Source organism: Arachis hypogaea, chromosome 13, assembly GCF_003086295.3.
Source record: "Arachis hypogaea cultivar Tifrunner chromosome 13, arahy.Tifrunner.gnm2.J5K5, whole genome shotgun sequence".
NCBI classification, from domain to species: domain Eukaryota; kingdom Viridiplantae; phylum Streptophyta; class Magnoliopsida; order Fabales; family Fabaceae; genus Arachis; species Arachis hypogaea.
Genome location: NC_092048.1, coordinates 12,437,232 through 12,464,760, shown reverse-complemented (window position 1 = coordinate 12,464,760; position 27,529 = coordinate 12,437,232). Strand labels below are relative to the sequence as shown.

The 27,529-nt window shown below is 30.9% G+C and overlaps 4 protein-coding genes across 10 annotated transcripts; all 4 read right to left on the bottom strand.

The window, feature by feature from the left end:
* Window positions 1–1,376: 1,376 nt before the first annotated feature.
* LOC112737266 (8-hydroxygeraniol oxidoreductase) lies at window positions 1,377–5,550 on the bottom strand. Its single transcript, XM_025787079.3, has 7 exons — window positions 5,415–5,550; window positions 5,098–5,240; window positions 4,938–4,978; window positions 2,833–3,235; window positions 2,509–2,745; window positions 1,837–1,995; window positions 1,377–1,714 (listed from the first exon to the last, which is right to left on the bottom strand). The coding sequence occupies exons 1-7, from the start codon at window positions 5,446–5,448 to the stop codon at window positions 1,604–1,606; spliced, it is 1,128 nt and encodes a 375-aa protein (XP_025642864.1). The 5' UTR covers window positions 5,449–5,550; the 3' UTR covers window positions 1,377–1,603.
* Window positions 5,551–11,175: 5,625 nt separating this feature from the next.
* LOC112737265 (8-hydroxygeraniol oxidoreductase) lies at window positions 11,176–13,914 on the bottom strand. The gene is made up of 7 exons (XM_025787077.3): window positions 13,750–13,914; window positions 13,492–13,634; window positions 13,341–13,381; window positions 12,321–12,723; window positions 12,002–12,238; window positions 11,728–11,886; window positions 11,176–11,612 (listed from the first exon to the last, which is right to left on the bottom strand). Exons 1-7 carry the CDS (start codon window positions 13,781–13,783, stop codon window positions 11,502–11,504), a joined length of 1,128 nt encoding a protein of 375 aa, XP_025642862.1. The 5' UTR covers window positions 13,784–13,914; the 3' UTR covers window positions 11,176–11,501.
* A 2,102-nt stretch (window positions 13,915–16,016) lies between these two features.
* Window positions 16,017–18,689, bottom strand: LOC112737264 (CYP enzymes assisting alcohol dehydrogenase). 7 transcript variants are annotated; one of them, XR_003168923.3, is made up of 8 exons: window positions 18,378–18,689; window positions 18,006–18,064; window positions 17,774–17,916; window positions 17,635–17,672; window positions 17,121–17,523; window positions 16,689–16,928; window positions 16,332–16,553; window positions 16,017–16,256 (listed from the first exon to the last, which is right to left on the bottom strand). XR_003168923.3 is itself a non-coding variant. In XM_025787072.2 (8 exons), the coding sequence occupies exons 1-8, from the start codon at window positions 18,386–18,388 to the stop codon at window positions 16,146–16,148; spliced, it is 1,164 nt and encodes a 387-aa protein (XP_025642857.1). In that variant the 5' UTR covers window positions 18,389–18,689; the 3' UTR covers window positions 16,017–16,145. The 7 variants fall into 7 exon arrangements, 5 of the variants coding, with proteins under 5 accessions (XP_025642857.1, XP_072067356.1, XP_025642859.1 ...); XR_011869367.1 differs by having other exon boundaries at window positions 18,494–18,688; XM_025787072.2 differs by having other exon boundaries at window positions 16,395–16,553.
* Window positions 18,690–23,096: 4,407 nt separating this feature from the next.
* Window positions 23,097–26,374, bottom strand: LOC112737263 (CYP enzymes assisting alcohol dehydrogenase). The gene is made up of 7 exons (XM_025787071.3): window positions 25,694–26,374; window positions 25,460–25,605; window positions 25,302–25,339; window positions 24,608–25,010; window positions 24,119–24,355; window positions 23,825–23,983; window positions 23,097–23,455 (listed from the first exon to the last, which is right to left on the bottom strand). The coding sequence occupies exons 1-7, from the start codon at window positions 25,725–25,727 to the stop codon at window positions 23,345–23,347; spliced, it is 1,128 nt and encodes a 375-aa protein (XP_025642856.1). The 5' UTR covers window positions 25,728–26,374; the 3' UTR covers window positions 23,097–23,344.
* Between the last annotated feature and the right edge of the window lie 1,155 nt (window positions 26,375–27,529).

Below are 27,529 nucleotides of genomic sequence, written 5' to 3'. Positions count from 1 at the left end.
AGGAGTGCACTAGGAGTAATTCGAACCAGCATGGTTCGAATTACATGAATTCGACTTCAAAGCATAATTCGAACCACCCTTGTTCGAATTATGTATGAGAGAAGTTCGAACCTATGTGGTTCGAATTATTCAAAAACGGTCAACACTAAATCGAACCATATTGGTTCGAATTATGAAGGAGTGCAATTCGAACCAGCTTGGTTCGAATTATATTAAAATACAGTTTGGCTCATTGCTGAAACGAAATTGGATTTGGCGCATTTTGGTTACAGGATTCTTGCTTTGGCTCAATATGGTTTTTTGCCCTATAATTGATGGTCCAAGCATAAGCTGTTACTTCTTATAGACCTTTTTTTCAAACTCGAATAGCCTCATAACCCCACAAATTTATTTTGTGAATTAGAACTCAAAACAATATATTTAAAGATTTAAATTGGCGAGTCACCAAAAAAAAAAAAAGATTTAAATTGGCAATAAATATATTCTAAAATTTATAATTCATAATTTGTTAAGCATAATTCATTTATATATTAATCGTTAGTCACGTATTATAACCATATTTACAATGCATAAATTTTTCTTTTAACAAAAATGCTACGATCTTAATTAATCTTGATTATTAGTTTTTTTTGTTTTGTTTTGTGTTTAATATAAGTGAATAGTTGAAAGTTTAAACTAAGAATAATTTATTTTTTAAAAAAAATATTTTGACGAGCCGGCTCAACAAGTATATAGATTTTTTTTTAAAGCTTATGACCAGACTTTTTTTATAGTTGTTCATATTATTTAAGAAAATTATTGATTACCTAACCTAACCTTTTTTATAAAACTCAAACTTAACATGTTTAATAAAACGAACCAAAGTGAGCCGGATCTAAAACGAACATAGTCACGAGCCTCGTCGGATAGTCCGACCCATTTCCATATCCTAGTTGAAGGAATGGAATGGAGTGAGGGAATTGGTGACTAATGGTTAATTTCACCGACTCAATTATTAATATTAGTATATTACTACTTTAAAATTTCTTCTCATATGGTGTCCATATAATAGGTGGATACTACAATGAAGATGGCAAAAATATCTTCTCATGAAGATGCTTTGGTTAAAAGTGTGGTTTATTTATTTAGCCACACTTTAAACAAAAACAACACTTTTATAAATATCAAAATCTAACCATACAATCCATCATCCAAAGGTCAAAAAGAAATATACTCATATGAAGACAATTATGCCATCTTCATTGTAGTATCCACCATAAAATAAAACAACACATACTAAAAATCAGTTATTAAATTAACTACTTATATAAAATATATATTAAAATATAAAATATTAATACATATATTTATATATAAATATAACACAGTTAGAAGGATTGTTTCTGTAACATATTTTGATGCAATTATCCTTTAAATAGGTACATTTATTTCCAATAATTTTCAAACTAGAGATTGACAACATCTAGAATACGTACGTTATCTTACTCTCAAAAGCTAAGTGGACGGAGTTGTGGTGAGTGTGTGACTTGAATCATTACCAGTTACCACCAACCATTATTGAGGTCTTGCTTTATCTCTTTTGGATTCGGTTGTTAGAATAAAATTATATCTGGATGACAACTTTTACACAATTGGGTTGTTTCAATAACTCAAATGCTTGTTCTATATCTGTTAATTTGACTTCATGGGTGAACAGTTCTTGAAGAGGAAACTCCTGAAAAATGATAATAAATACTTAAATAGTCCATTCATCATAATTGTGAGACATTAACATTACTATTATAGTATTATTAGAACGTATTTAAGATATAATTAATTTATATAGATTTAGAATACCTGTTTAATACATTTGTTAGCTATGATGGGTAGGTCTGACGTGGATTTTAACCCCCCAAATATTGATCCTTTCAAAATTCTTCCAAAAAGAATAGAAAAGGGATCAAATGGTACATAAGGTTCAGTTCCTGAACCAAGTGTTATTGCTTTACCTGTTCCCTATATATTAGAAAGTCACAATTAGATTCACAAAAGTATTTACTTACAACTTGAAGGAATTAGCAAAAATGTGTAAAGGTCAATGAAATATATTAAAGATTATATAATAGATTTAATAATTCAATTTGTAAACATAAAAAAAAAAAAACAAAATTTAACTAACTATTAACAGTAAAAAATTTATCGACAGAGATAAATTTAAAATTTATTTTAAATATTAAAAATTAAATTAAATTAAATTAAATACCAAAGGTAATTTTAAAAAAGATGAGTATTAGGGGCAGCAATTTTTGTGTTTTGTAACCATCAATTGACTATTAATAGTGTTTTTAATGGTGTGAGATTACATGTAATGGTAAAAGATCATTCAATTTTTTTTTATGGCTAAGTGCTGGCCACAAAATACAAAAGTTGTTGACCCCTAGACTTTCTCTTTAAAAAATTTTAAAATTATTAAGAAAAAAAAAAGCATATTTTTTCAAAAAATTTATAAGGATGAAAAATGAAACGAACCATTTTTGTAGCTTCTAATGATTCAGTAAGCAAAGGGCCAACTCCAGTGCACTCAAAGGAATAATCCACACCCATTCCACCACTTAGTTCCTTCACCAATGCTGAAGAAGATTTACCAGAATTACTTGGATTTATAAAATGAGTCATTCCAAAAGCTTCACCCTTTTCTCTCTTCATATCATTTTTGTCAATCCCTATTATCTTAGTTGCCCCCATCATTTTTGCTGCACTTATAACCTGCATTACAATGAAATTCATTTTTAATCAAACTCAATGCTTAAAACCATAACCAATTCAAAATAGCAGTGACAAAGATAATCATACCCCTAATCCAACAGCACCAAGACCAAAGACAGCAACACTTGATCCACTTTCAACCTTGGCTTCTTTCCATGCAGCTCCATAGCCAGAGGAGAAGCCACATGAGATGAAGCTGCCATGAGCTGGATTAATGCTTGGATCAACCTTGACAAGGTAGTTAACATCGATAACCGTGTACTCGGACCACGTGGCACAACTCAAAGTGTGGTATAGCCTGTGTCCTCTGCATGACATTCTTGAAGTGTTATCCAGCATCAAGCCAGTCAGCCTCACAGGATATGTCATGCACAGATTTGATTTTTCTGAAATGCAATTCTCACATTCTTTGCACTCTCCTACAAATACTGGAATCACCATATCGCCTTCTTTCACACTCTTCACTTCATCTCCAACAGATTCTACAACCCTGCAGTACAGTTAATGTTATTCCTTGTGCTCGGAAAAAATAGTATTACAACAATTCAATTTATCAATGTGCCAGATAATTCTATTATTATTATTCAATTAAAAAATTCTTTTGATTGCACATGATATTCCCTACCCCCAACAGGTCAGGTCAAAAACTAATTTGTCGCGAATTTAAACTATATATATTTAAATTTTAGATTACATGTGTTATGAACCTCCTGTGATCCTCCAAAATACGCACGGTTCATCCAAAGAATTTAAGAATCTCTGAACAAGTTCCTTTAGCATAATTTGAGTATACGATGAAATTTATGGGAAAATATCGAAAGGTATAAGGTTTTTCTTGGTAAGGGTATCATGAATGAAAATACAGCAGTACTTAATGAATGTCCTTAGTACTTTTAGCAGCCAAAAAGTTTGATAAATTTTCTTTTAAGATATAGAATTAGAAAAAAAAATTCTGATCAAATTTTACCTATTCTTATATCAATTATACACTTTTTTTTATAATAAATATTATTTTATACCAGTATTTTCTTAATAATTAATACTCGTTCTCTTTTATTTGTTAATGTGAAAAATAATATAAATAAATAATTAATATTAATTAATAATCATTATATTTTTAGTATAATGTTACACGGCCAGTAAATTTTATTATTTTTGGATCAGTAATAATTTGTACTCATATGTATAGAAATTTTATACACAAGAAACATATAATTTACACCTATATTTACTAGAATTTACATACATGAATCAATTCAGTTTGTACCCACATTTTTTAAAGTTTGTACGCATAAATTATAAAATTTATCTGTTAAAGATAATTTAATGTTTGTACTGGTCAAATAATGGCAAGAAATACTAAATATTGAGTGTCCAGAAAGTTTCTCATGTTTTTATACAGGAGTAAGAGTAAGGATTAAGGAATTAGGGGTGTTCATGGATCGGATCTGATCCGCATATCCGCGGTATTTATCCGAATTCGATCCGAAAATTACGGATACCGATCCGATCCGCAAAATTATCGGATCAGATTGCGGATTTTATGTTGGTATCTACATATCTGATATGTATATATGTGGATCCGCAAAAATAAATAAATAAATGCTATTTTTATGTTTTATTTCAATTAATAATTATCATATATGTCAATGAGTAATAGCTCAAATGGCATAGTCTCCCCATACTCAATTAAGAGGTTGCGGGTTCGAGTCTCCTATCTTTGGTAAAAAAAAATAATAATAATTATCATATATGTTATATGATTTTATTTTTATTATTTAAGAAAAGTATGTTTAATAATATTTTAAGAGTAAACAGCATATTTAAAAGAATAAAAAAATAATATTTTATTGATATTTTTAAATAAAAATACATTTTTTAAAATATTTATATATTTTAATTTGCGGATATATCTGAGATCTGATGTGTGGATCGGATTGGATCTAAGCTAAAAAATCGCGGATATTAAATCCGAGCCGATCCGATAATTTTAATATAGATTTGATCGAAATTTTGGCCTTATCCGATTCGATCTCACCCCTATATTATAGGAACGTCTGATATATTAATAGTATTCTTAGTTCTGTATTTGTCTGCTAATATTCTTCTCTAAATATGTTTATGTTTGAGTGGCTGTTTCTTTTACGACACAATTACCAAATATATTCTAGAGTATAGTGTATGGAGCTTACCCAATTCCTTCATGTCCAAGTGCTAGAGGATAAAACTTAAACTGAAAATTGCAAATTTGTTAGCATTAAAGTACCGTTAATTAATTAATTAGTGGAAGAAAAATGAAGTTATTAGTTGCATAGAGAAGAAAACAAAGACAGCAGTGAAAAGAATCTTAACTAGAGGAGTTCCTTGAATGCTTGTGATATCAGTGTGGCAAATGCTAGAACAAAGCATCTTAAGTCGAACTTCAGTTGATTTTGGTGGATCAACTTGAATCTCTTCAATCTTCACACCCTCTCCAACCTTCCAACATACTACAGCTGAAATAAATTTCCATACCATGATATATTACATTCTTGTGATTATTTATCTTTTTCTGATGTAATTAATCTTATTATCTGCTATGAACAAATTAAAGTTGCAAGATAATGTTTGAAAATGACATGAAAATTCTCTGTGATGTGCATATGCTTAAATGGTTGATTGTTTCATACCTTTGCATGTAATAATTTGAGAAGTGTTTGTCATATTGTAAGTGCAATAATTCAGATCTTACTTGAAGGTTGAAGCTATAATCTGGACTTTGAAATAACTGAAAAGAAAAGAGGAGGCAGGAGTTGCTGTTGTACATTCTGCTCTGTAATCCCTTTTATAGCCAAGAAAATTAGTATTTTATTGGTATCTAATATGAAAAAAAATATCTTAATATTAATATTAATCACTAAAATTAATTATTATGCAATTCTGAATAAATATATTATTTAATTTATTTTTAACATATATTTTATATTTTAATATATATTATATATTAACAATTAATTGTAGTGTACTATGCTTAACATAATTGAATAAGATAAAATTATCATTCATTTGAAATAAAATATTAACAATTTTAAATTCTTTATTTATAGTGTGAATCATGATCAATTGGCTGATTCAATTTTGGAATGAATCAGGTATACATGGCTATAATAATGATATTAGACGTGATTTGATCATCAAACATATTACATATAATTAGATATAATTTGATCCTATTTTCTAATTTTAAGAAATATACTATTTTCATGATTTGACTATTGTTATTTTCATAAAAATGTTATCAATGATGGCAATAGTAGTAATGGAATAATATCGTTATGTCATTTTAAAATGCCTTGCATTTTGACGCAAACATGTTGAAGTGACGTGTTCTGTCATTAATCTTCATTATCTATATTCTCAATATCATTTATGAGAAGTATTATCTATTTATAATATATAAAAATTAATACCAAATTTTTATACAATAAATTTTAGTCATTTTATTTTTTTAATAGTATCACATCAACACTTTTAAATACAAGACAACATATAAAAATTAGTCAATTATTTTTAAAAAAAAATTAAAAAGATTCTTATTTATTATTATTCAACTAAAACATAAATTGTTAATTAAATACAATAAATATATATAAATAAAATATCATAATAATCATAATTATAAAAAAATTTTAGTTACAAATATTTAAATTCCATATTATTTATCTTACTTATACTTATTATATAAGATTCTTATTTAAATATTATTTAGTTTATTTATAAATTATGTTGTATATAATTCTTATTATTATTATTATTTTTGTTCCTGCACAATAATCTGAGTCGAGGTATAACTCCTTCTTCTATTTATATGGAATTTTTTGTGAACTATACTTCAATCATTAAGAAATATCGGAGGAGGCTAGGACCTACAAAGAGACTCCAACGCTCAAGTAAGAAAAAGTATAAGGTTAAGTACGATTTTGCTCTCTAAGGTAAGGGCTGAAAATTTTTTTCATCCCCGGCCTTTTTTTGCTTACAAAATGTTCCTTAAGATTTAACGTAGTTTTAAAATCGTTCTTCAGACGAAAATACCCTCCCCGTCTTCCCCAAAATCAACAGAAGCAGAACCAGAAGCTGAAGCTAAACCAGAAGTTGAAGCTGAAGCTGAAGCAAAAGCAACACCAATGAACAACCAGAAGCACAACAACAATAACAACAATAGATAGTGAAATCAGAAGAAGAAGAACAATAACAACAAAAGCAACTAGAAGTAGAAGAACAACAACAACAATGGATAATGAAAATATTAAGAAGAAACATCAGAAAATCATCATCATTATCGTCAAGAACCAAAAAAAAAAGAACTCAGATGTAGAACTCAAAACTCAAAAAAATAAGAAAATCATCATCATCATCGTCAAAACTCAGAACCATTAAAACTTAGAACTAAAATTCTTCCTCTTTCATTAACAAAACTCATGCAATTACAATAATAAAAAATTCCTAAATTCATCTTCAATTATAAGAACCAAAAATCCATAAATATAATTACCGAAAATTCCTCTGAAAATCCTTGTTGCAAATTTCGCACACGACCACAACCACCACCACCACCTCTTCGACGACGACGAACACAAGAGCGCAGGCCAGACGAGGGCGAGGGCCAGATGAGAGTGCGCGCTGCGAGGTCGAGGTGTGGCGAGATGAGGACGACGGCGAGGGTGACAAGGAGGAGCAGAAACGGCGAACGATGAGGAGCAGGAGCGGCGGCGACGAGGAGCAACGGCGATGAAGAACAGCGGCGATAGCCCTTCTCCTTCTCCCTTTTCTTCCCCAAACCAAACACCCCCTGTGATATCCTTCCCCCTTCTCCTGTAACCCATTTTTTTTCTTTTTTTTAGTTAGGAGTATTTTCGGAATAAAAATTAAAATTTTGGTAAAAAGGATGATTTTAAAACTAAGTTAAACATTAGGGACCATTTTGTAAACAAAAAAAGGCTAGGGACAAAAAAAAATTTCAGCTCCTACCTTAGGGACCAAAATCGTACTCAACCCAAAAATATAAGATGAGGTATATGTTATTCAAAGTGAATAGCGTACCTTTCACGTAGTTAAAATTTTGTACTGATTTTGTGGTAACTGCCCCTGAATATATCCAAATGATTCTATTATAGCCGAAATTCTCTCTAATTGAAGATCAGTCACCTTTATTATCTCAATTGGATTCTAATTTATAGGTACAATTAGGTCGAGTTATAGCTAATGGATCAAGAGGTAAATTTGGGACGAGTTATAGCTAATAGATCAATGGGTAAATTTGGGTCGAGGTATATGTTTCATTAGCCGAGTTATAAGTAATGGATCAAGATTTGTTCTTTGAGTAATAGGTGGCAATTACCTAGTAATACAGAATGGACTAGACTGTAACGGCCGAGTTTGAGGTATAACGAGCGAGTTATGTATTGGTAATTTGTGAGTCATAAAAATCCTAACGTCTTGACCTAATATCCGAATTATAGCTTGTAGCCGCTGAGTTATAATGACCAGATCACAGCCCTTAAACTTGATCTATTTATTTTTAATAGAAGCAGGTTAAGCTTTTATGAAAATTGAGTTATAAACTCGACAGGATACAGAAGAGATGCGGTTGTGTTATAATTCGGAAATATGAAGATTAGCCCCCAAGATCAACTTGATAATCTTAAAAATAAAATTGGATAAGCTTGTCATTGGGAAATGTGTTGCTTATTTCATATTTTTTAACGAACTTATAAGTGATTGTTTGTTGGACTGACGCCAATTTATAGGTTTCGGTTTGCTTTGACTGATTCAAACTTATAATTATTAGTTTGTTTGAAGTGATTCCGACTTATAGGAGTCGATTTGTTTGGATTGTTTCGACTTATAGTTGCTGATTTGTTACATTGATTCCGACTTATGGTTGCCGGTTTGTTGGATTGGTTCCAAAATATAGTTATCAGTTTGTTGGATTGATTCTGACTTATAACTGTCGGTTTGTTTTTGTATGCCGACTTTAATATTGGTTTGCCATAATTTGTGTAAAGCGTAGGAAAAACAGTAGCCGAACTAAATGCATAAATAAAAATAAAGAATGATGAAGTTAAAATAATATACTATTTATTGAGGATTACTCTTTTAACATAGAAGGTATAGGATGAAGTGCCTCATTAAAACCCCTCCAAGTAAAATTTGATGTAGAAAAAATATTGTGAGTGAGAAAAAGAGTACATCTTTGAGTCATAGTTCTTTTTCTAGTAGTGCTTGAAGAGTATAAGTCCCTTACCGATCAATTTGTTGATTCAAAAAGGTCCTTTTGGTAGTCTTCTTTTGATTGAGTTAGTTTATTGATCCGCCAAGCTTGTCTAAGTATTTCTATTTTCATCTGTCCAACTGTTTTTTTTTTTTTTTCAGAATTCTGCTAAAGTCTTTGGCTTGGCGACAGTAATAGTCTTGTGGCACTTGTTAGGGTGAAGACCACTCTTAAGAGCATGGAGGTGGACGTCAAGAGTGAGGTGTCTCCATTGCTATCTTATTGAACCTTATCATGTAGTCATGGAGACTTTCGTGTTGACCTTGTTTGATTGTGCTAAGGTAGTCAGAATCATGAACATAGATCTTGTATGCTGCAAAATTGTTAGTAAAGAGGTCAGTCAATTCCTGAAAAGTAGAGATAGAACCTGCAGGGTAAAGATGAAAATCAGAATAAAGTAGCACCATCTAAAAAAGTGAGGAAAGAATGACATAATATTAGGTCAGAAGCACCGTTAATAAAAAACATCATTGAGTGGAACTTAGTGACATGTATGTTCGGGTCTCCAATCCCCTCGTATGACTTTAGAGTGGTTGGTAGCTAGGGTGAAGTTCTTCGGCATCTAGAATTTCATGATTTCCTCGAAAAAAGGGTTTATACATCTTTTCAGCGCCTTTGAATGTGTCAATTCTACCAGAGTATGAGTTCCTAACACATGCTCGTCATCATTATGAGCATTCTTGCGATCTTTCTTGCTATTCAGGTTCTTTTACTGTTGTGTTAACAACTCAGTTAACCTCTGTACCTCGGTCTTGAGCACAGAATTCTTAGTTAATAACTCGGCTTTAGTTGGTGGAGGAAGAGGTGGAGTCTGCTCATGAGCCATTTATTATAACCTGTAAAATAGGGTAAATAATCGGGTAGAAAAATGGTAGTTGAGTTAAGTAAACTCAGCTCCACGGTGGGCGCCAAAAGTTCTACACAGTAATTTGAGCTGATGTATAACTCTTTTTAGTGCCGAGGTATAACTCCTTCTTTCATTTATATGGAATTTTCTGTCCTAAGAGCACAGACGTCGAGCTATACTTCAGTCGTCGAGGAACACCGAAAGAGGTTGGGACCTGCAAAAAGACTCCAACGCTCAAGTAAGAAAAACTGAAAAAGTATAAGATGAGGTATATATTATTCAGAGTGAATAGCGTACCTTTCAAGTAGTTAGGATTTTGTATTTATAGAGATGTTGTGTTATAGGTGGTTACTCAGCAAGCCTAGTATTATGGAGCTGTTAAGGATGTCAGCCTGATTTTGTAGTAACTGCTCCTAAACATATTCAAATGATTCTATTATAACCGAAATTCTCTCTAATTATTGAATATAAGTCACCTTTATTATCTCACTTAGATTCTAATTTATAGGTATAATTAGGTCAAACTATAGCTAACGGATCAAGAGGTAAATTTGGATTGAGTTATAAATAATAAATCAATGGGTAAATTTGGGCTAAGGTATAGGTTTTATTAGCTGAGTTATAGCTAATGGATTAAGAATTGTTCTCTGAGTAATAGGTGGCTGTTATCGAATAATACGAAATGGACCAGACTGTAACGGCCAAATTTAAAGTATAAGACTTTTATTATTATACTATTTAATCTATTTACAAATCATCTTACATACAAGTTTCAGTTTGTGTTTAATTTCTCCAAATTATTTTTTTTTTTTGTAATTTCTCAAAATTGTTTTTTCTTTCTCATTTTTCATTTGCACATATTAATTTGGTTTTGTCAACTAATATTTTGTTGTTTCAAATTATAAAATGATATTAGTTCTCCCTTTTAATTTATATTTAAATTTATATTTGAACTATATTCTCTTATTATGTTTCTTTTTTTATACTTTTAAATTTTATATTTTTTATTACTATAGCCATACATATATAAAAAGCATACACATGGCTTTTTCAATATTATTTTCTTATATATTTTCTTTTATTATATTCTAATTATGTCATATAATTTAATAATAATACTAATATAGGTATTTGTCTTATTCAATTCATAATACCCCTATTTATATGGTAACATGGTTGTTTTTATTAATTATATACGAAATTTTAAAATAAATTTATATATTTTTAATAATTATTAAAGAATATTCATATAAAAATAAATAAAATATGTTCATAATAATGTAAAAATATCAAGGATTGTTTCTGCAATATATTTGGATGCAACAAATCAACAATACACAGAAAGATTGTTTATATAATATATTTGAATGCAACAATACACAGTTCATAGGTACAACAAATTAATTATTGTTAATTTTTTTTTTTAAGAGATACATTTAGTTTCCATCAATTTTCAAAGTTGATATATATAAAACAGCTTTTGGAGAATATGTTATCTTCCTCTGAAATCATGTGGAGTTGTGTACGAATTGAATCATTACCACCAACCATTATTGAGGACTTGCTCTATCTCTTTTGGATTCGGTTGTTAGAAAAATATCATATCTTGATGACAACTTTCACACAAGTGGGTTGTTTCAACAGCTCAAATGCTTGTTCTATATCTGTTAATTGAACCTCGTGGGTGAATAGTTCTTGAAGAGGGAATTCCTGAAAAATGGCAATAAATGACCCATTCATCATAATTTTGAGACATTAACATTACTATTAATAAAACATGTGCAAGATATAACTAATCTGTTATGTATGTGGACTGAGAATATACCTGTTTAATGCATTTGTCAGCTATGATGGGTAGGTCTGATATGGATTTTAACCCACCAAATATTGATCCTTTCAAAGTTCTTCCAAAAAGAATAGAAAACAGACCAAATGATACAAAAGGTTCAGTTCCTACACCAAGTGTTATTGTTTTACCTGATCCCTATACATGAGAAAGTTATAATTACTTAATTAGATTCACTTGCAATTTTTCAAGGACTATATAATAGATTTAATTCAATTTTATAAGGATGAACTTCTTGAAAAATGAAACTAACCACTTTTGTAGCTTCTAATGATTCAGTAAGCAAAGGGCCAACTCCAGTGCACTCAAATGAAAAATCCACACCAAGTCCATCACTCAATTCTTTAACCAATTCTGAAGGAGATTTATCAGAATTACTTGAATTTATAAAGTGAGTCATTCCAAAAGCTTCACCTTTTTCTCTCTTCATATCATTTATGTCAATCCCTATTATCTTAGTTGCCCCCAACATTTTTGCTGCACTTATAGCCTGCATTACAAGGAAATTCATTATTAATAAAAACTGAAGGCTAAAAACTATAATCATATACCAATTACAAAGATAATCATACCCCTAATCCAACAGCACCAAGACCAAAGACAGCAACACTTGATCCACTTTCAACCTTGGCTTCCTTCCATGCAGCTCCATAGCCAGTTGAGAACCCACATGATATGAAACTGGCATGAGCGGGATTAATGCTTGGATCAACCTTAACAAGGTAGTTAACATCGATAACCGTGTACTCGGACCACGTGGCACAGCTCGAAGGGTGGTATAGCCTCTGGCCTCTGCAGGACATCCTTGAAGTGTTATCTGGCATCAAGCCAGTTAGGCTCAAAGGATATGTCATGCACAAATTTGATTTTCCTGAAATGCAATTCTCACATTCTTTGCACTCTCCTACAAATATTGGAATCACCATATCACCTCCTTTCAAACTCTTTACTTCATCCCCAACACTTTCTACAACCCTGCAGTTATTGATGCTTTTCATTATGCATGGATCATTCAAAGAATCTCCCAACAAGTTCCTTTAGCATGATTTAAGTTCATGAGATATTTATGGAAAGGAATTGAAAGGTATAAGGTAATTTTGCATATTTGTGAAAGGAAGTATTTATTTTCAATTCAACAAGAGTATCCTGAATGAAAATATAGACATACTACACTTAATGTCCTTAGTATTTTTAGTAGCAAGAAAGTTGGATAAATTTTGTCATAAGAAATAGAATTAGATAAAAAAAAATTAGATGAAGTTTTACCTATTTCTATATGAATCCAATTACGTCTACACTTTTTATAGTAAATATTATAAAAAAATGTGACTTGTACACAAAAATAATAAGACACTAAATCAGTTATCATATATTTAAGATACCATATATATTTATAGAGTAATGAATTTTTTGTATACATATACATGGTCAAAATAATATTTTGATATATCAGTATTTTCTTAATAACCAACACTCGTTCTCTTTAATTTGATGATGAAAAACTAATCTTCTCTATATAGATTTATGTTTGAGTCTCTGTATTTCTTTGATGAGACAATTACCAAATACAGTCTAGAGTGTATATTCCTTACCCAACTCCTTCGTGTCCAAGTGCTAGAGGATAAAAATTAAACTGCAAATTTGTTAGCATTAAAGTACCATTAGTGGAAGAAAGATGAGGAAAAACATAAAAGTTAGTTCCATAGAGAAGAAAACAAAAACAGTATTAAAAAGAGTATTAACCATAGGAGTTCCTTGAATGCTTGAAATATCAGTGTGGCAGATGCTAGAACAAAGCATCTTAAGTCGAACTTCAGTTGCTTTTGGTGGATCAACTTGAATCTCTTCAATCTTCACACCCTCTCCAACCTTCCAACATACTGCAGCTGAAATTTCCATACCATGATATATTCTTATGTATTTAATCATATCTAATATGAACAAAGTTGCATGAAAATGCAATGTAATGTGCATATGCTTAAATGGTTAATTATTTCATACCTTTGCATGTAATAACTTGAGAAGTGCTTGTCATATTGTAAGTGCAATAATTCAATTCCTACTTGAAGGTCGAAGTTATAATTTGGACTTTGAAGTAACTGAAAAGAAAAAAGGAGGTGCTGTTGTAGAGTGCTTTGTTCTGTATTCCCTTTTATAGGCAAGAAAATTAGTACTTTATGGTATTTAATAAGAAAAGATAAATTATTGAAGTAGATGTGAACTAATAAATAGTTGATTGAAGTAGTTGATACAAATTCATAATCCTTAATTTTGAATTCAAATCCTAAACATAAAATAATTGGAATTAAAAATGTTATATATTCATTGGGACAGAATAATAATGTAACTGATTAAAAAATTTTAGTTAACATATTTGATTGTTGGAATTTATCACATGCTGCAACTACGTGTCATAGTTCATGAGAAACTTGAGGTGCTGACTTTGACCTTTTAACTTGATATCTTTTAATTCCCCTATCAATATTTTAGTGTCTGCTTAATGAGTTACTGATTAGGACATGAGTAGAGTACTGAGTAATGGGTTAAAACTTTAGCATCACCGATGCATTAAAAAATATTATGAGAGAGATATTTCAATCTAATCTAAAACTTATTTGCCTTTTTGCCGGATATTACTATTTTTTTTTTTATTAAAGATAGGAGACTTGAACCCTCAACCTCTTAATTGAGTATAGAAAGATTATGACATTTGAGCTATTACTCATTGGCGCCGGATATTACTATTTTACTGAACCTTATTCACATAATTTGATTTATCCACTTATACATGTATAAATTTGAGGAACTAGAGAAGGATAATGTATGTGACACCAAACATAAAACGTACACGTTTTCCTTTATATATAATTATATATTGTATCAAACCAACCATGCCACTACATGTTCACATTAAAATCCAACTATCAATAGTTATTATAAATGAAAATATGTACGTATTAGTATTTTATAAGAAAAGAACAAATCAGACCTCTTTATAAAAAGAACAATTTATCTCGATAACCTTTAAAATAATAAAAATTTATTAAAAATTAAAGTTTCTAATTTAAAATTTTTCATGGGCTAATTTGAGACTTTAGTCGCTTATTTATAAAGGTCAACACCATTGCCTAATGCTTATAGGGATAGCCCAACCGACTGAGTTGAACTGCGAAAATAATGAAATAAAAAACAATTGGATGAAAATAATTTGCATTATATATATATAATTCTAAGTGAAATAGAACTTCATATAATTAAAACTAAAAATAAATAATAAAAATATTTTGAATAATTTACATTGAACAAAAATTACCTGTCCTTTTAGAGTTAATATAGATATAGCATAAATAATATCATTAATTATAAAATAGGTTCTTTCCTTTTCTCATTAAAAAAACATTAAAATGGATCGACTTATCAAGTTTTTAAAAATAAAAATTGGGTTGGACTAACATTTTAAGTTAGTCAATCTAGATAAATCCATTAAATCAGTACAATAAAATCTACCTATTTTGACAAGACGGTGAACGAACTTTTTGAACCAAAAACTTTTATTTTACAAAAAAAAGGTGAATGCTATACATATATATAAGATTTAAAAATTAGGATTTTTAAATTTTTTTCATTTTTTTTGCTATTTTTATTTATGTTTTCTATTTTCTATTATTTATTTTATATATATATATATATATATATATATATATATATATATATATATATATATACACCATAGCTTATTGCTTCTTATTTTTTTAATCAGAAATTATGTTTTTATTTTTGTATTATATTCTGTTGTAAATATTGTTATTATTTTAAAATTATCTGTTATTTAAAAATTAAATTAAAATTGATATTGTTTATCCTTTGCATTAATTTGAGAATAGATATTATGGTAAAAAATTTAAAAGAATATTATGAAAAAATTTGCTGTAATATGAATAACTTTTATTTGTATTTGAATTATAGTTAGATTTTTATTTATTATTTTTTATTAGATTAATTTTAATTAATTTTACTAGTTATAAAAAAAAGGTTTCTACTGATTTATCATAAAACAAGGTAGACTAACATTTTAGATTCGTTTTAGATGGACATTAACACGATATGACTAATAAGTAATAATCCAATTTGACGCTCTTATAGTCTTATAAAAGGATATGTAAAATTTGCTTACAATATAAAATTTTTTAGAAAATATATATATATATATATATATATATATATATATATATATATATATATATATATATATTGGACATTGATTCCTATGCACTCAAATATAAATTATATAATTCTTTTTCATCATGTTAACAAAGAGAGAAAAGCAAAAATACAGAAAGAATTGGTTTTATAACTTTGACTGAATTATTATAAGTTACTTAGAACAATAATAACTCTCATATCTTGATGACAACTTTCACACAATTGGGCTGTTTCAAAAGCTCAAATGCTTGATTTATATCTGCCAATTGAACCTCATGAGTGTATAATTCTTCAAGAGGAAATTCCTGTGAAGTAATAATTATGAGATACTTATACCAGCACAAAAACATATGCATCAAATACAAGTACATACTATATACCTTTTTTTTTTAAGCATACATACTATATGCTATAAAGTTAGATGTGTTGAGAAATTAGAATACCCTTTTGTGGCATTTGTCAGCTATAATGGAAAGGTCTGAATTTGCTTTTAACCCTCCAAAGATAGAACCTTTCAAAGTCTTGCCTTTAAGGATTGAAGCAAAACCAAATGGCTCAATTGGTTCAGTTGGTGCACCAATTACAATTGTTTTACCTGTTCCCTATACATACACAAGTTAAAAATTAGGAACACACAATAATGTTCTTAGATTAGGAATAATTTTGTACACATTATTGCTGTGATCATGTAATGATTAAATAAGGAAAGAAAAATCAAATGGCTGAACTCAACTCACCACTTTTGTGGCTTGTAGGGACTCAATAATCAAATGGCTGATTCCAGTGCACTCAAAAGAATAATCCACACCCATTCTTCCATCACTCAATTCTTTCACCAATTCTGATGGAGGCATATCAGAATCACTAGGATTTATAAAGTGAGTCATTCCAAAAATTTCTCCTTTTTCTCTTTTCATATCATTTTTGTCAATCCCTATTATCTTAGTTGCTCCCATCATTTTTGCTCCGCTGATGGCCTGTAATACAAGGTCAAATGTACTTTAACACTTTGCCCTCTGAACTTTACATAGTAAATTTTAAAATGTTCAATTTAATGCATTGAAATTGCCCAACAATACAAGAAAAAAGCCTCTTTTGCAACAAAACTACACCTTATACTATATGAATATAAAGTGCAGATGTAATGCAAAAGTGTATTTGATGCATACCCCCAATCCAACAGCGCCAAGACCAAAAACAGCAACACTTGATCCACTTTCAACCTTAGCTTCCTTCCAAGCAGCACCATAACCAGTTGAAAAGCCACATGAGATGAAACTGGCATGTGCTAGGTCAATGCTTGGATCAACTTTAAAAGCATAGTTGGCATCAACAACCATGTACTCTGACCAAGTGGCACAACTGAAAATATGGTGAAGCCTTTTGCCTTTGCAGGACAACCTTGAAGTGTTGTCTCTCATCAATCCATTCAGCATTAAAGGGTTTGTCATGCACAAATTGGATTTTCCTGAAATGCAAATCTCACATTGTTTGCACTCTCCTATGAACGTTGGAATCACCATATCCCCTTCTTTTAGATTTTTCACTTCCTCTCCAACACTCTCTACAACACTGCACTTCATGTGGTTAACTATCAAATGATATCTATAGTACACATATTCAGACTCTAATAGACACAATAAATTTAGATCTAAGAACCACAGATTTGGAGAAATTAATTACCCGACTCCTTCATGTCCAACAGCAAGAGGATACTTCACCTGCAAATTAAAATTGGCAGAAACAGAATACAAATAAAGAAAGATAATTAAGAAAACAGACTTAGAGACTGAAAAACATGGGATTAAGAAAGAGCATTAACTACTGGGGATCCTCTAATTCTTTTGATATCAGTGTGGCAGATGCTGGAACAAAGCATCTTAACTCGAATTTCAGTTGATTTTGGTGGATCAACTTCAATCTCTTCTAATCTTACAGCCTCTCCACCTCCCCAGCACACTACTCCTGCAATATCCAAACCAACACATATACATACTATAACTAAAATTTAATACAACATGATATAATAATAATGTTTGATTGATGATATATACCTTTGCAGGTAATAACTTGTGAAGTGGTAGCCATTTTAATTAAAACTTGAAGCTGTAATCTGGAATATCATGAAATGAGAAGAGGAGCAAGTAAGCTTCTGTATTGTTTTAAAATTTTCAGAAATTAAAACTTATAATTCATTCAATCATTTAGTTTGGTTAAATTTTAATTATTTAAATGTGTTGGTAAGGTAAATTTGTTTTTTAAAAGGTCACAAACATGTGGATAAGCTAACAGCAAAAAGATAAAGTTTTATATATCTACTTTTTCATATTTTTATCACTTGGTATAATATCATGAGCTTGCGACAAATACACGATGACAAAAATGGGGAAAACAAGAAATTAGGATCTCCACAAATTCAGAAGAACCTCTGAAACATGGCAAAAAAATCTTGGTGGAATATCAATACAAAAGCTCCCTATATATATTTTTCTTATCACATGAATTCCACACTTCAACTCAGTGGCAAGGCCAATATCATCACCGAAAGCTGCAGCATGACCTTCTCTATTCTCATCTACAGATAACAAATCTTCCCCAGTTTATTGCAAAGTGATGATATCATATTCATCATAAAACAAATTTTCGTCAAGTGAATTTTTAAAAAAAAAAATATTTTATTGTGAATGACCATATTATTTTAAAAAATAAAGAGAAAAATAAAGATCAATTTTTATCTGAATTATTTTGTACATCTTCTAAATATTTATTCAAATGTTACCTCAAAAATCGAATCAAATAGATAAGCTGTTTTTTTTTTTTTGTGACTAAATAGAAAAGAAAGAAAAAAAAAGAGGCAAAACCAAATTAATTAGCTAGGTTCATATCTAAATCTATTAAATGTTGAAACTTACTCCATGGTTGGCTCCAATTCGAGTGAATGTCCGCGCCAGAAGCAGCTGCTTTAGCCATACAATCTGCAATACTATTTGCATTCCTCTGAATTAAAAGAATAGAAACTCTCCAATTCCAATTCATAACCTCCTGTATATGCTTTGCCAAATTCCATTCCGGAATATCTTTACCAAGCATTCTTTGGTTTACCAAAAAAAGAGCTTCTATAAACAGTCTGTTTCATAAATAACCTCACGAAATTCACTCTCCCAAGCAAGAAGTAAACATCTCCAAATTGCATACAATTCAACAAAAAGAACACTGCACACTTCAACTTTTCCAGTGCAACCTTTCAACCAACATCCATCAGGATTGCGAATGATACAACCAAAACCAGCATAGCCAAAAGGAGCAAAACAACTAGCATCACAATTCAATTTAACAAAATGAGCTGGAGGTGGAACCAATGCAAACAAAGCGAATGAGGAGACAAAGATTGATGCATAGCAAAAATAGTGTGAAACTCCCTTACTGAACTACGAATCAAACTCACCACTTTACTAGCACTCCAAGAATAATCTATATTAAATAAGTCATGATTCCTGCTTCTCCAAATCCACCAGATGGTCGAAAAGAAAAGAAAAACATCTCCACTCCTTGCACCTCTGTAGAGCCAATCACGTAAATCCGAGTTATCTGAATACAAGCCTAAAAAGTTCTAGACCTCCTTGGCACTAGGGTACTCCCGAAGACAATGAAGAATGGATTCAGAACCATTCTGACACCGATGACAGGTGTTAGATAAAGCTAAGCCACAACCCAAACGAAACTCTGCCGTAGGAATAGCATTATGAAGACTGAGCCAAATCAAGAACTTGTACTTCTCAGGAATATGCAGTCGCCATACCCACAACCAATTATCATGCTCATTCCAGTCAAACTTTCTTTTGGCTAGCCAACTGTACCCACTCCTAACTGAGTAGAGTCTCGAAGATGCCACATCCCACGACCAACCCGAACTCTCTCCAACATTCAAATCCGGATTATAAGCATTCAAACGCCGTTTGACATCTTCTGGAATGATAGAGAAAATATCATGAAGATTCCATTGACCATCTTTCCAAACGTCTCTAATAGTTAAATCAGAGTCAGATATATGTACAAAAGAGACATCTTGAGCAATTGGGCCCTCAATACTCCAATTGTCAAACAAAAAAGATTGATCAAGTGACCCAACGCACCAAGAGAATGCATCCTTAAGAGCACCAAAAGCCTTTGAGATACTCTTCCATACATAAGAAGCGTTGCAAGGGGCAGGGTAATCTAAAACTCCCTCATTCCTCAGGTACTTCGCCCTCAATAGAGCAACCCAAGGCTTGTCCTGACAATGAAAAAGTTGCCAAACTAATTTACCAAGTAAAGATATATTAACACACGCAGGATCTCTAACACCTAGGCCACCAAAATTCTTTGGAGTGATCACGGTCCTCCAATTAACAAGAGAAAGACCTCTACCATCAACTTGACCCTTCCAAAGGAACTGTCTCATCATAAAAGACAATTTATCGCAAACCCAATTTGAAAAAAAAGATACCTGCATATGATAGACAGGAATGGATGTTGCAACAGAATTGATCAGGCAAAGTCTCTCTGCTTTATTTAGAAGCCTTCATTTCCAGTTAGCTAATCTTCCCCTCACCTTTTCAATCACCGAATGAAAAGAAGCCCTACTGGTACGAGAATGATTAAGGTTAACTCCAAGATATCTTCCTAAGTCCAAAGCAAAACGTATTGAAGATTCACTTTCATGCCAGATGCTTTGCAAAAAATGTTAAGAGAATGCATGACCATTTGGACCTGACTCTTTGTAACCTGACAGAAAAGTAAGAGATCACCTGCAAACATCAAATGAGAAAATTTTGGGCCACCACTAGTGACAGAAACTGGTTTCCACATACCCTCGACCACCATATGAGATATATAGCAAGCAAGTCTTTCCATACAAAGCACAAATAAGTAAAGAGACATTGGATCGCCCTGTTTAAGCCCCCTTCTAGGAGCAAAACTATCCAATCTATTCCCATTCCACATAATAGAAAGAGATGATTCACGAACACAATTCATAATCAAATTAACAGTGATGATAGAAAAACCAAAAGCAATGAGAGTACTCTCCAAAAACCTCCAATCCACCCTATCATAAGATTTTTCAAGATCAATTTTTTAAAAGCAAGAGTACCTTTCTTGAATTTTGTGTGCTTCATGAAATTCAGAATTTCTTGCGCCACAATAATATTATCAGGAGCACCACGACCCAGAATAAAACCTCCTTGTAAAGGACTAACAATATCTAGAAGAAAAGGCCGAAGTCGATTAGCCAATACTTTTGTGATAATTTTATAAACAACATTACACAAGCTAATAGGCCTGAAATCCTTCATAAAGGTAGGGTTATCAATTTTAGGAATAAGCACAATCAGAATTTCCATGATGCTAGGATTTAAGTATTCTCCCAAAAAAGCGCTCCGGACAATATTCCAAATCTCAATGCCTACTATCTCCCAATATTCTTTAAAAAAAAAGGGATAAGTATTGTTTTGATCCCTAACGTTGAGGGTCAGAATCGAAATCGTCCCCAATGTAATTTCCGATTTAGAATCATCCTTAACGTTTTTTTTTTCGTATTAAAATCATCCTTTTAATTTTTTTGGATAAAAATACCCTCACCACTACCAGCACAATTACCTCCTCAACCACCATCAATACCAACACCAACACCACCACCACAACCAGCACCAACACCAGCACCATCATCACAACCAACACCATCACCAACACCACCACCACCAACACCAAAAATACCAAACAACAGCAACAACACCAAACAACACCAAACCAAAAAGCAGAAATAGAAAGCAAGAAAACAGAAAGCAAGAAAGCAGAAGCAAGATGCAGAAGCAGAAAGCAATGCAGATGAGGCGGCGAGGCGGCGATGTTGCGAGGCAGTGGCAGTGACTCGCATCTCCTCTCTCCCTCGCGATACCCAACGGCGACGGCGACGACGGCTCCAAGATTCGCCGCCGCCGCCGTCCCCTTCCCCCTCCCCCTCCCCCTCTCCCTTTCCCTCCCCTCCCCCTTCGTATACCCTTTTCAGCCCCCCCCCACCCCGCGGCCGCCCCCCAAACGCGTTTTCTTTTATTTTTTTAAATTTTATAATCTTTTTATTAAAGTAGGGGTAGTTTAGGAATAAATTAAAAAAAATTATTAGAAAGGACGATTTTAAAATGAAATGCAACGTTAAGGACAATTTTAAGTCAAAAATTACATCAAGGACGGTTTCGATTCTGACCCTCAACGTTAAGGATCAAAACAGTACTTATCCCTTAAAAAAATAAGCTTGAAAGCCATATGGACCAGGAGACTTAAAATGGCTCATACTGAATACTGCTGACTTGACTTCCGCAAAAGAGACAGGGTCAATTAACCTAGCACAAGCCTCGGTGCTTAGAGTCGGCATCGGAACATCTCCTAAACAATCAACCTCAACCTCTTCCGTTGTACCAAAGAGATTCTTGTAAAACGAGAGGACTTCTTCTGGGAGAATATCTGGATCAGTAGACCAAGACCCATCTCTAACATATAATCCATGTACTCTATTATGGTTTCTACGCACCAAAGTCCGAAGATGAAAAAATTTAGTGTTTCTATCCCCATACTTGACCCACACTACTCTATAGATTTTTGGTACCAAAAAAGTTCCTCTTACAATAAAAATCTATTGTAATCTTCTCTCAATTCAGCTTCTTCAATTCTCAAAGACAAATTGTTTGCTAAATAAAAAAATTTATTTGTCATTTATAAAAAATATAATATTTATTAATTATTTTTATCATATTTTTAAATTATTCAAAAATTATTTTGTTGATAATATCTTTTAAAATTTTTTTTTGTCGCAGTCTGAATCTTGGGGATATCAATTGATAATTAAGTCAACTTTATATCATGTAATTGATTTTCCTTAGATGGTCATATTGCATTAGTGAAACAACAATGAAAACAATTTCCCTTCAAAATCAACTAACTGCACACAATCATTATTCTTTATGGAAAAATCTAGGGAACCAGCAATTTTGTTAAATTCTGACCAGCATATAACCAGCAAAGAAAAGTAAATCATTAGATGAAATCTCACACCAATCTCACACCATTAAAACCATCATTGGTGGTTATTTGATGACTACAAATCACAAAAGTTACTAGCCCCTAGCATTCCTCATTCTTTATTATTTGTATGAAAATTGGACTACAAAGTTTCAACGGTTACGAGTTCAACTTCAATAATCAATCAATAATCAATAATTACAAATAAAGCTGGCATAACGTATTTGATTTGTTATGCAATGTGACGTTCACGTGTGAACATCTTATATCTCCACAGGACTTAGAACCAACAATTATTGATGAATTACCTCTAATAATAATAATAATAATAATAATAATATCACATCTTGATGACAATTTTCACACAGTTGGGCTGTTTCAACAACTCAAATGCTTCGTTTACATCTTCCAATTGGACCTCATGGGTGTGTAATTCTTCAAGAGGAAACTCCTGCAATATGGTAAAATAGTTAAGACATATATAGCTTTCTTAAGTCAGAATCTCAAGAGCCATGCTTGAACATAATTATAAAATATTTTAATGTATAAAAAATGTTTAACAATGTTTGCTGATATATTATTCATCTACTATTTTTTTTTTTTACCAAAGATAGGAGACTCGAACCCGCAATCTCTTAATTGAATATGGGGAGACTATGCCATTTGAGCTATTACTCATTGGCTATTATTCATCTACTATTACATAGGATATAGATTGCAATTATACTAATAGATGAATAGATCCCCATAAAATTTTATAATAATCATGTTCAAATTGTTAGAAAGATAATAATCTAAAATTATACACTTATGAGAATACCTGCTTGAGGCACTTGTCAGCTATAATAGAAAGATCTGAAATGGCTTTAAGCCCTCCAAAAATAGAACCTTTCAAAGTTCTGCCAAAAAGAAGTGAAAATTGACCAAGAGGCACAGTAGCTTCATTTCCTGCTCCAATTGATATTGCCTTGCCACTTCCCTATATACACACATAACAAGTAATTAATTAAGAATATAAATGTATATATAGACTATAGTTTGATATGTATGTATCTACAATTTCATAAAACCAAATAAATGAAGTGGTTGAAAAAATTGAAAGTATGTAACTAACCATTTTTGTGGCTTCTAAGCATTCAGTGAGCAAAGGGGCAACTCCAGTGCACTCAAATGAATAATCCACACCAAATCCATCACTCAATTCTTTCACCAATGTTGAAGGAGATTTATCAGAATCATTTGGATTTATAAAGTGAGTCATTCCAAATGCTTCTCCTTTTTCTCTCTTCAAGTTATTTGTGTCAATTCCTATTATCTTTCTTGCCCCCAACATTTTTGCTCCACTTATAGCCTTCGCAACAAAATCATAATCAAATCTCATAACTAAGAATCAAACTAAGTAGCGACATAATTTCATAGAGTCATTCGGTTAAAAGAAATTTATATAATAACTACTTTTTCACATTGACTACTTAAATGGTCATTCAAAAAAACAGATATAATTGCATGACAGTGTAAAACTCAGTGCGTTAAAATTAAACTCTTATTATTAGTAGACAAAGAAATTAAAGTAATTTGCTAGTTATGAATATTTGATGCATACCCCTAATCCAACAGCACCAAGACCAAAAACAACAACACTTGATCCACTTTCAACTTTGGCTTCTCTCCATGCAGCTCCATAGCCAGTTGAGAATCCACATGAGATGAAGCTGGCATGAGCTGGATTAATGATTGGATCAACCTTAATAAGGTAGTTAACATCGATAACCGTGTACTCGGACCACGTGGCGAAAGTTAAACAGTAATATAAGCTGTTGCCTTTGCAGGACAATCTTGAAGTGTTATCTGGCATCAAGGCACTCATCCTCATAGGATATGTTAAGCACAAGTTTGATTTTCCTGAAATGCAATTCTCACATTCTTGGCACTCTCCTATGTATGTTGGAATCACCATATCCCCTTCTTTTAGATTTGTCACTCCATCTCCAACTGATTCCACAACCCTGCAGTAATAATATATTAATGGCTTTTTTAGAATCTCTTATTATTTCTTATTATAACCATTTGTATCTTTCATCTTAAATTTTTTTTTAAAAAATGACTTCATATTAAGATTCTTGTTAAATTCCAAAGAGAAATAAAAAGTTTATACGAATTTTACATAAATCTAAAAAAGAGACTTTTACATAAAAAAATGTATTCGAAATATAATTATTTTTGTGTCTATCTTTCACTTTCCGTCTAAATTTTTAGAATAAGTAATTTTATTGTGACGATGCATATACAGAACATACCCAACTCCTTCGTGACCAAGAGCTATTGGATAACGAAACTGCAAATGAATTCAAATCAAAATATATATATTAAGATGTAGTAATTTATAGAGATTAAACAAATAAGGTAGGAATAATAAAGAATGAAGGCATGGAATTGATGAAAAGAGTGAAAATACAAATGGTAATAATCCTTGAATGGTGGTGATATCAGTGTGGCAGATGCTAGCACAAATCATCTTGACTCGAACTTCATTTGCTTTTGGTGGATCAACTTGTATCTCTTCTAATCTCACAGCTTCACCAGCACCCCAACAAACAGCACCTGCAATATCCAATGCATGTTTGTTAATTATTAAGAATAACATGAAAAAATTAAAGGTGTTAGAGGAGATGCTTAGTGATTGTAATACCTTTGCATGTAATAACCTTTGAAGTGTTTGTCATTATTGTTATTGCTGGAAGGTGTAATGTTAGACTCTGATAGTTTATTATTGTTATTGCTGCAGCCTCTTTTTATAGCACTTAAATAATACTAAAATTAAAAAAAATAAAAAGGAGTAATGGATCATATATTTGACTTGAATTTTAATCTTTTATGTGTTTTTTAAAATTTGGATTTAGTAAACGGATGGGTCGCCACTCCATTTTTCATTTTTGTGTCGGTTGACCTATATAAAAATGATATTATGCATTGATTTATTTATGGATTCTAACTTTTGGAATAAATCAGGCAAGATCTAATAACAATCCATATCAACATAGATTAAATGATATAAAAACAAAAAATAAATTAATTTACAAAAATTTAAAAGACTAATTTGAATACTAATCCCAAACTAACTTGGAAAAAAAAACACATATATATCTCCTCCTTCTTCCTTTATATCTGATCTATATAGCCTATTTCATTCATAACGGCTTCATTGCACCCAAAAGCCAAGGACTCCTACTTGCTTTCTTTGTTAAACTCCCTCTACCTCATATATTTCACATCTTTTCCATTAATTCATCCCATTATATCTTTATTGTCTATTACCACCACCAACTCTTCTTTCACATTCACATCCTCAAGCAAAAATTGCATTGTAGCCATTTTTTCAAGCTTCCTAGTAATGTCTCACTTATAGATTTTTCTTCTAACACTTCTTAAAAAAAATTTTGGAACTCAACCATTTTTAGTATTTTTTGTTATTTTCTAAATTTTATTAATTTATATACACAAATTTTAAAAAATATAAATACAAATGATATTAATTTATATATACAATTTTTAATAAATATAAATATAAATTATATATTTTTTTATATGCAAAATTTTTATAAATATAAATATAAATTATTATTGCACTATTGGTTAAGTACTAACAAAAAAATGATACTTGTCTCTCATATAGCATTGCTTCCCCCTCTCTTTCTTGTCTCTCTCTCCTCGCCGAACCATGTGATATTAATTTCTAGGTAAACCCCGGCAAGGTAGCAACATATAATTTATTCAGACACATATGACCAGACCAGCACAACCACCACATTTACTATTCACAATTAATGTCATGATCACAATTTCTTCGGATTAAAACCTTTAGTGTCACCTTTAGAAAAATTATTTTTAGTAGTCTTTTACTTTGTTGTTGGTGCTAATAAAATTATTCGTTAATATATTTACTAACAATTAGATATTAATCATTTTATATTTTGTCGCTAAAAAATTTTAGCGACATTTATATAATTGTCAGTAAAAACTGTTTTATTGGCTATAAAAAATATATGCCATTGTAACGTATATTAATAATGACAAATATATAATTGTTACAAAAATATAAGTTAAATAAGATTAAGTTTGTTTGGGTACTATTTTTGAAAAAGATTTTTTTAAATGATATTTTTTTAAAAAATTTTAAGTAAAAGTGATTTTATGTTTGGATATCTTGTGTAAAAACATCTTTTTATCTATTATGTTTGAATAAAATAAGATAAAAGTATTTTTGTGTTCATTTATGATATAAAAAATATTTTTTAAGAAAAAAATATCTTTTAAAAAAAATGTAAATTGTAATTTTTTAATGTTTTTACTTTTATTATTAGAAATTTGTCAAACACACTAAAAAATAAAAAATAAAATTTTTATTGAAAAGTAATTTTTTTCCGAACAAGCACATTATTGTTATTAAAAATAATTTTTCTTGTAGTGTGTATATAATGAATCACAATTATTATCATTATTATTGGACTCGAACTCGAATTTTCTG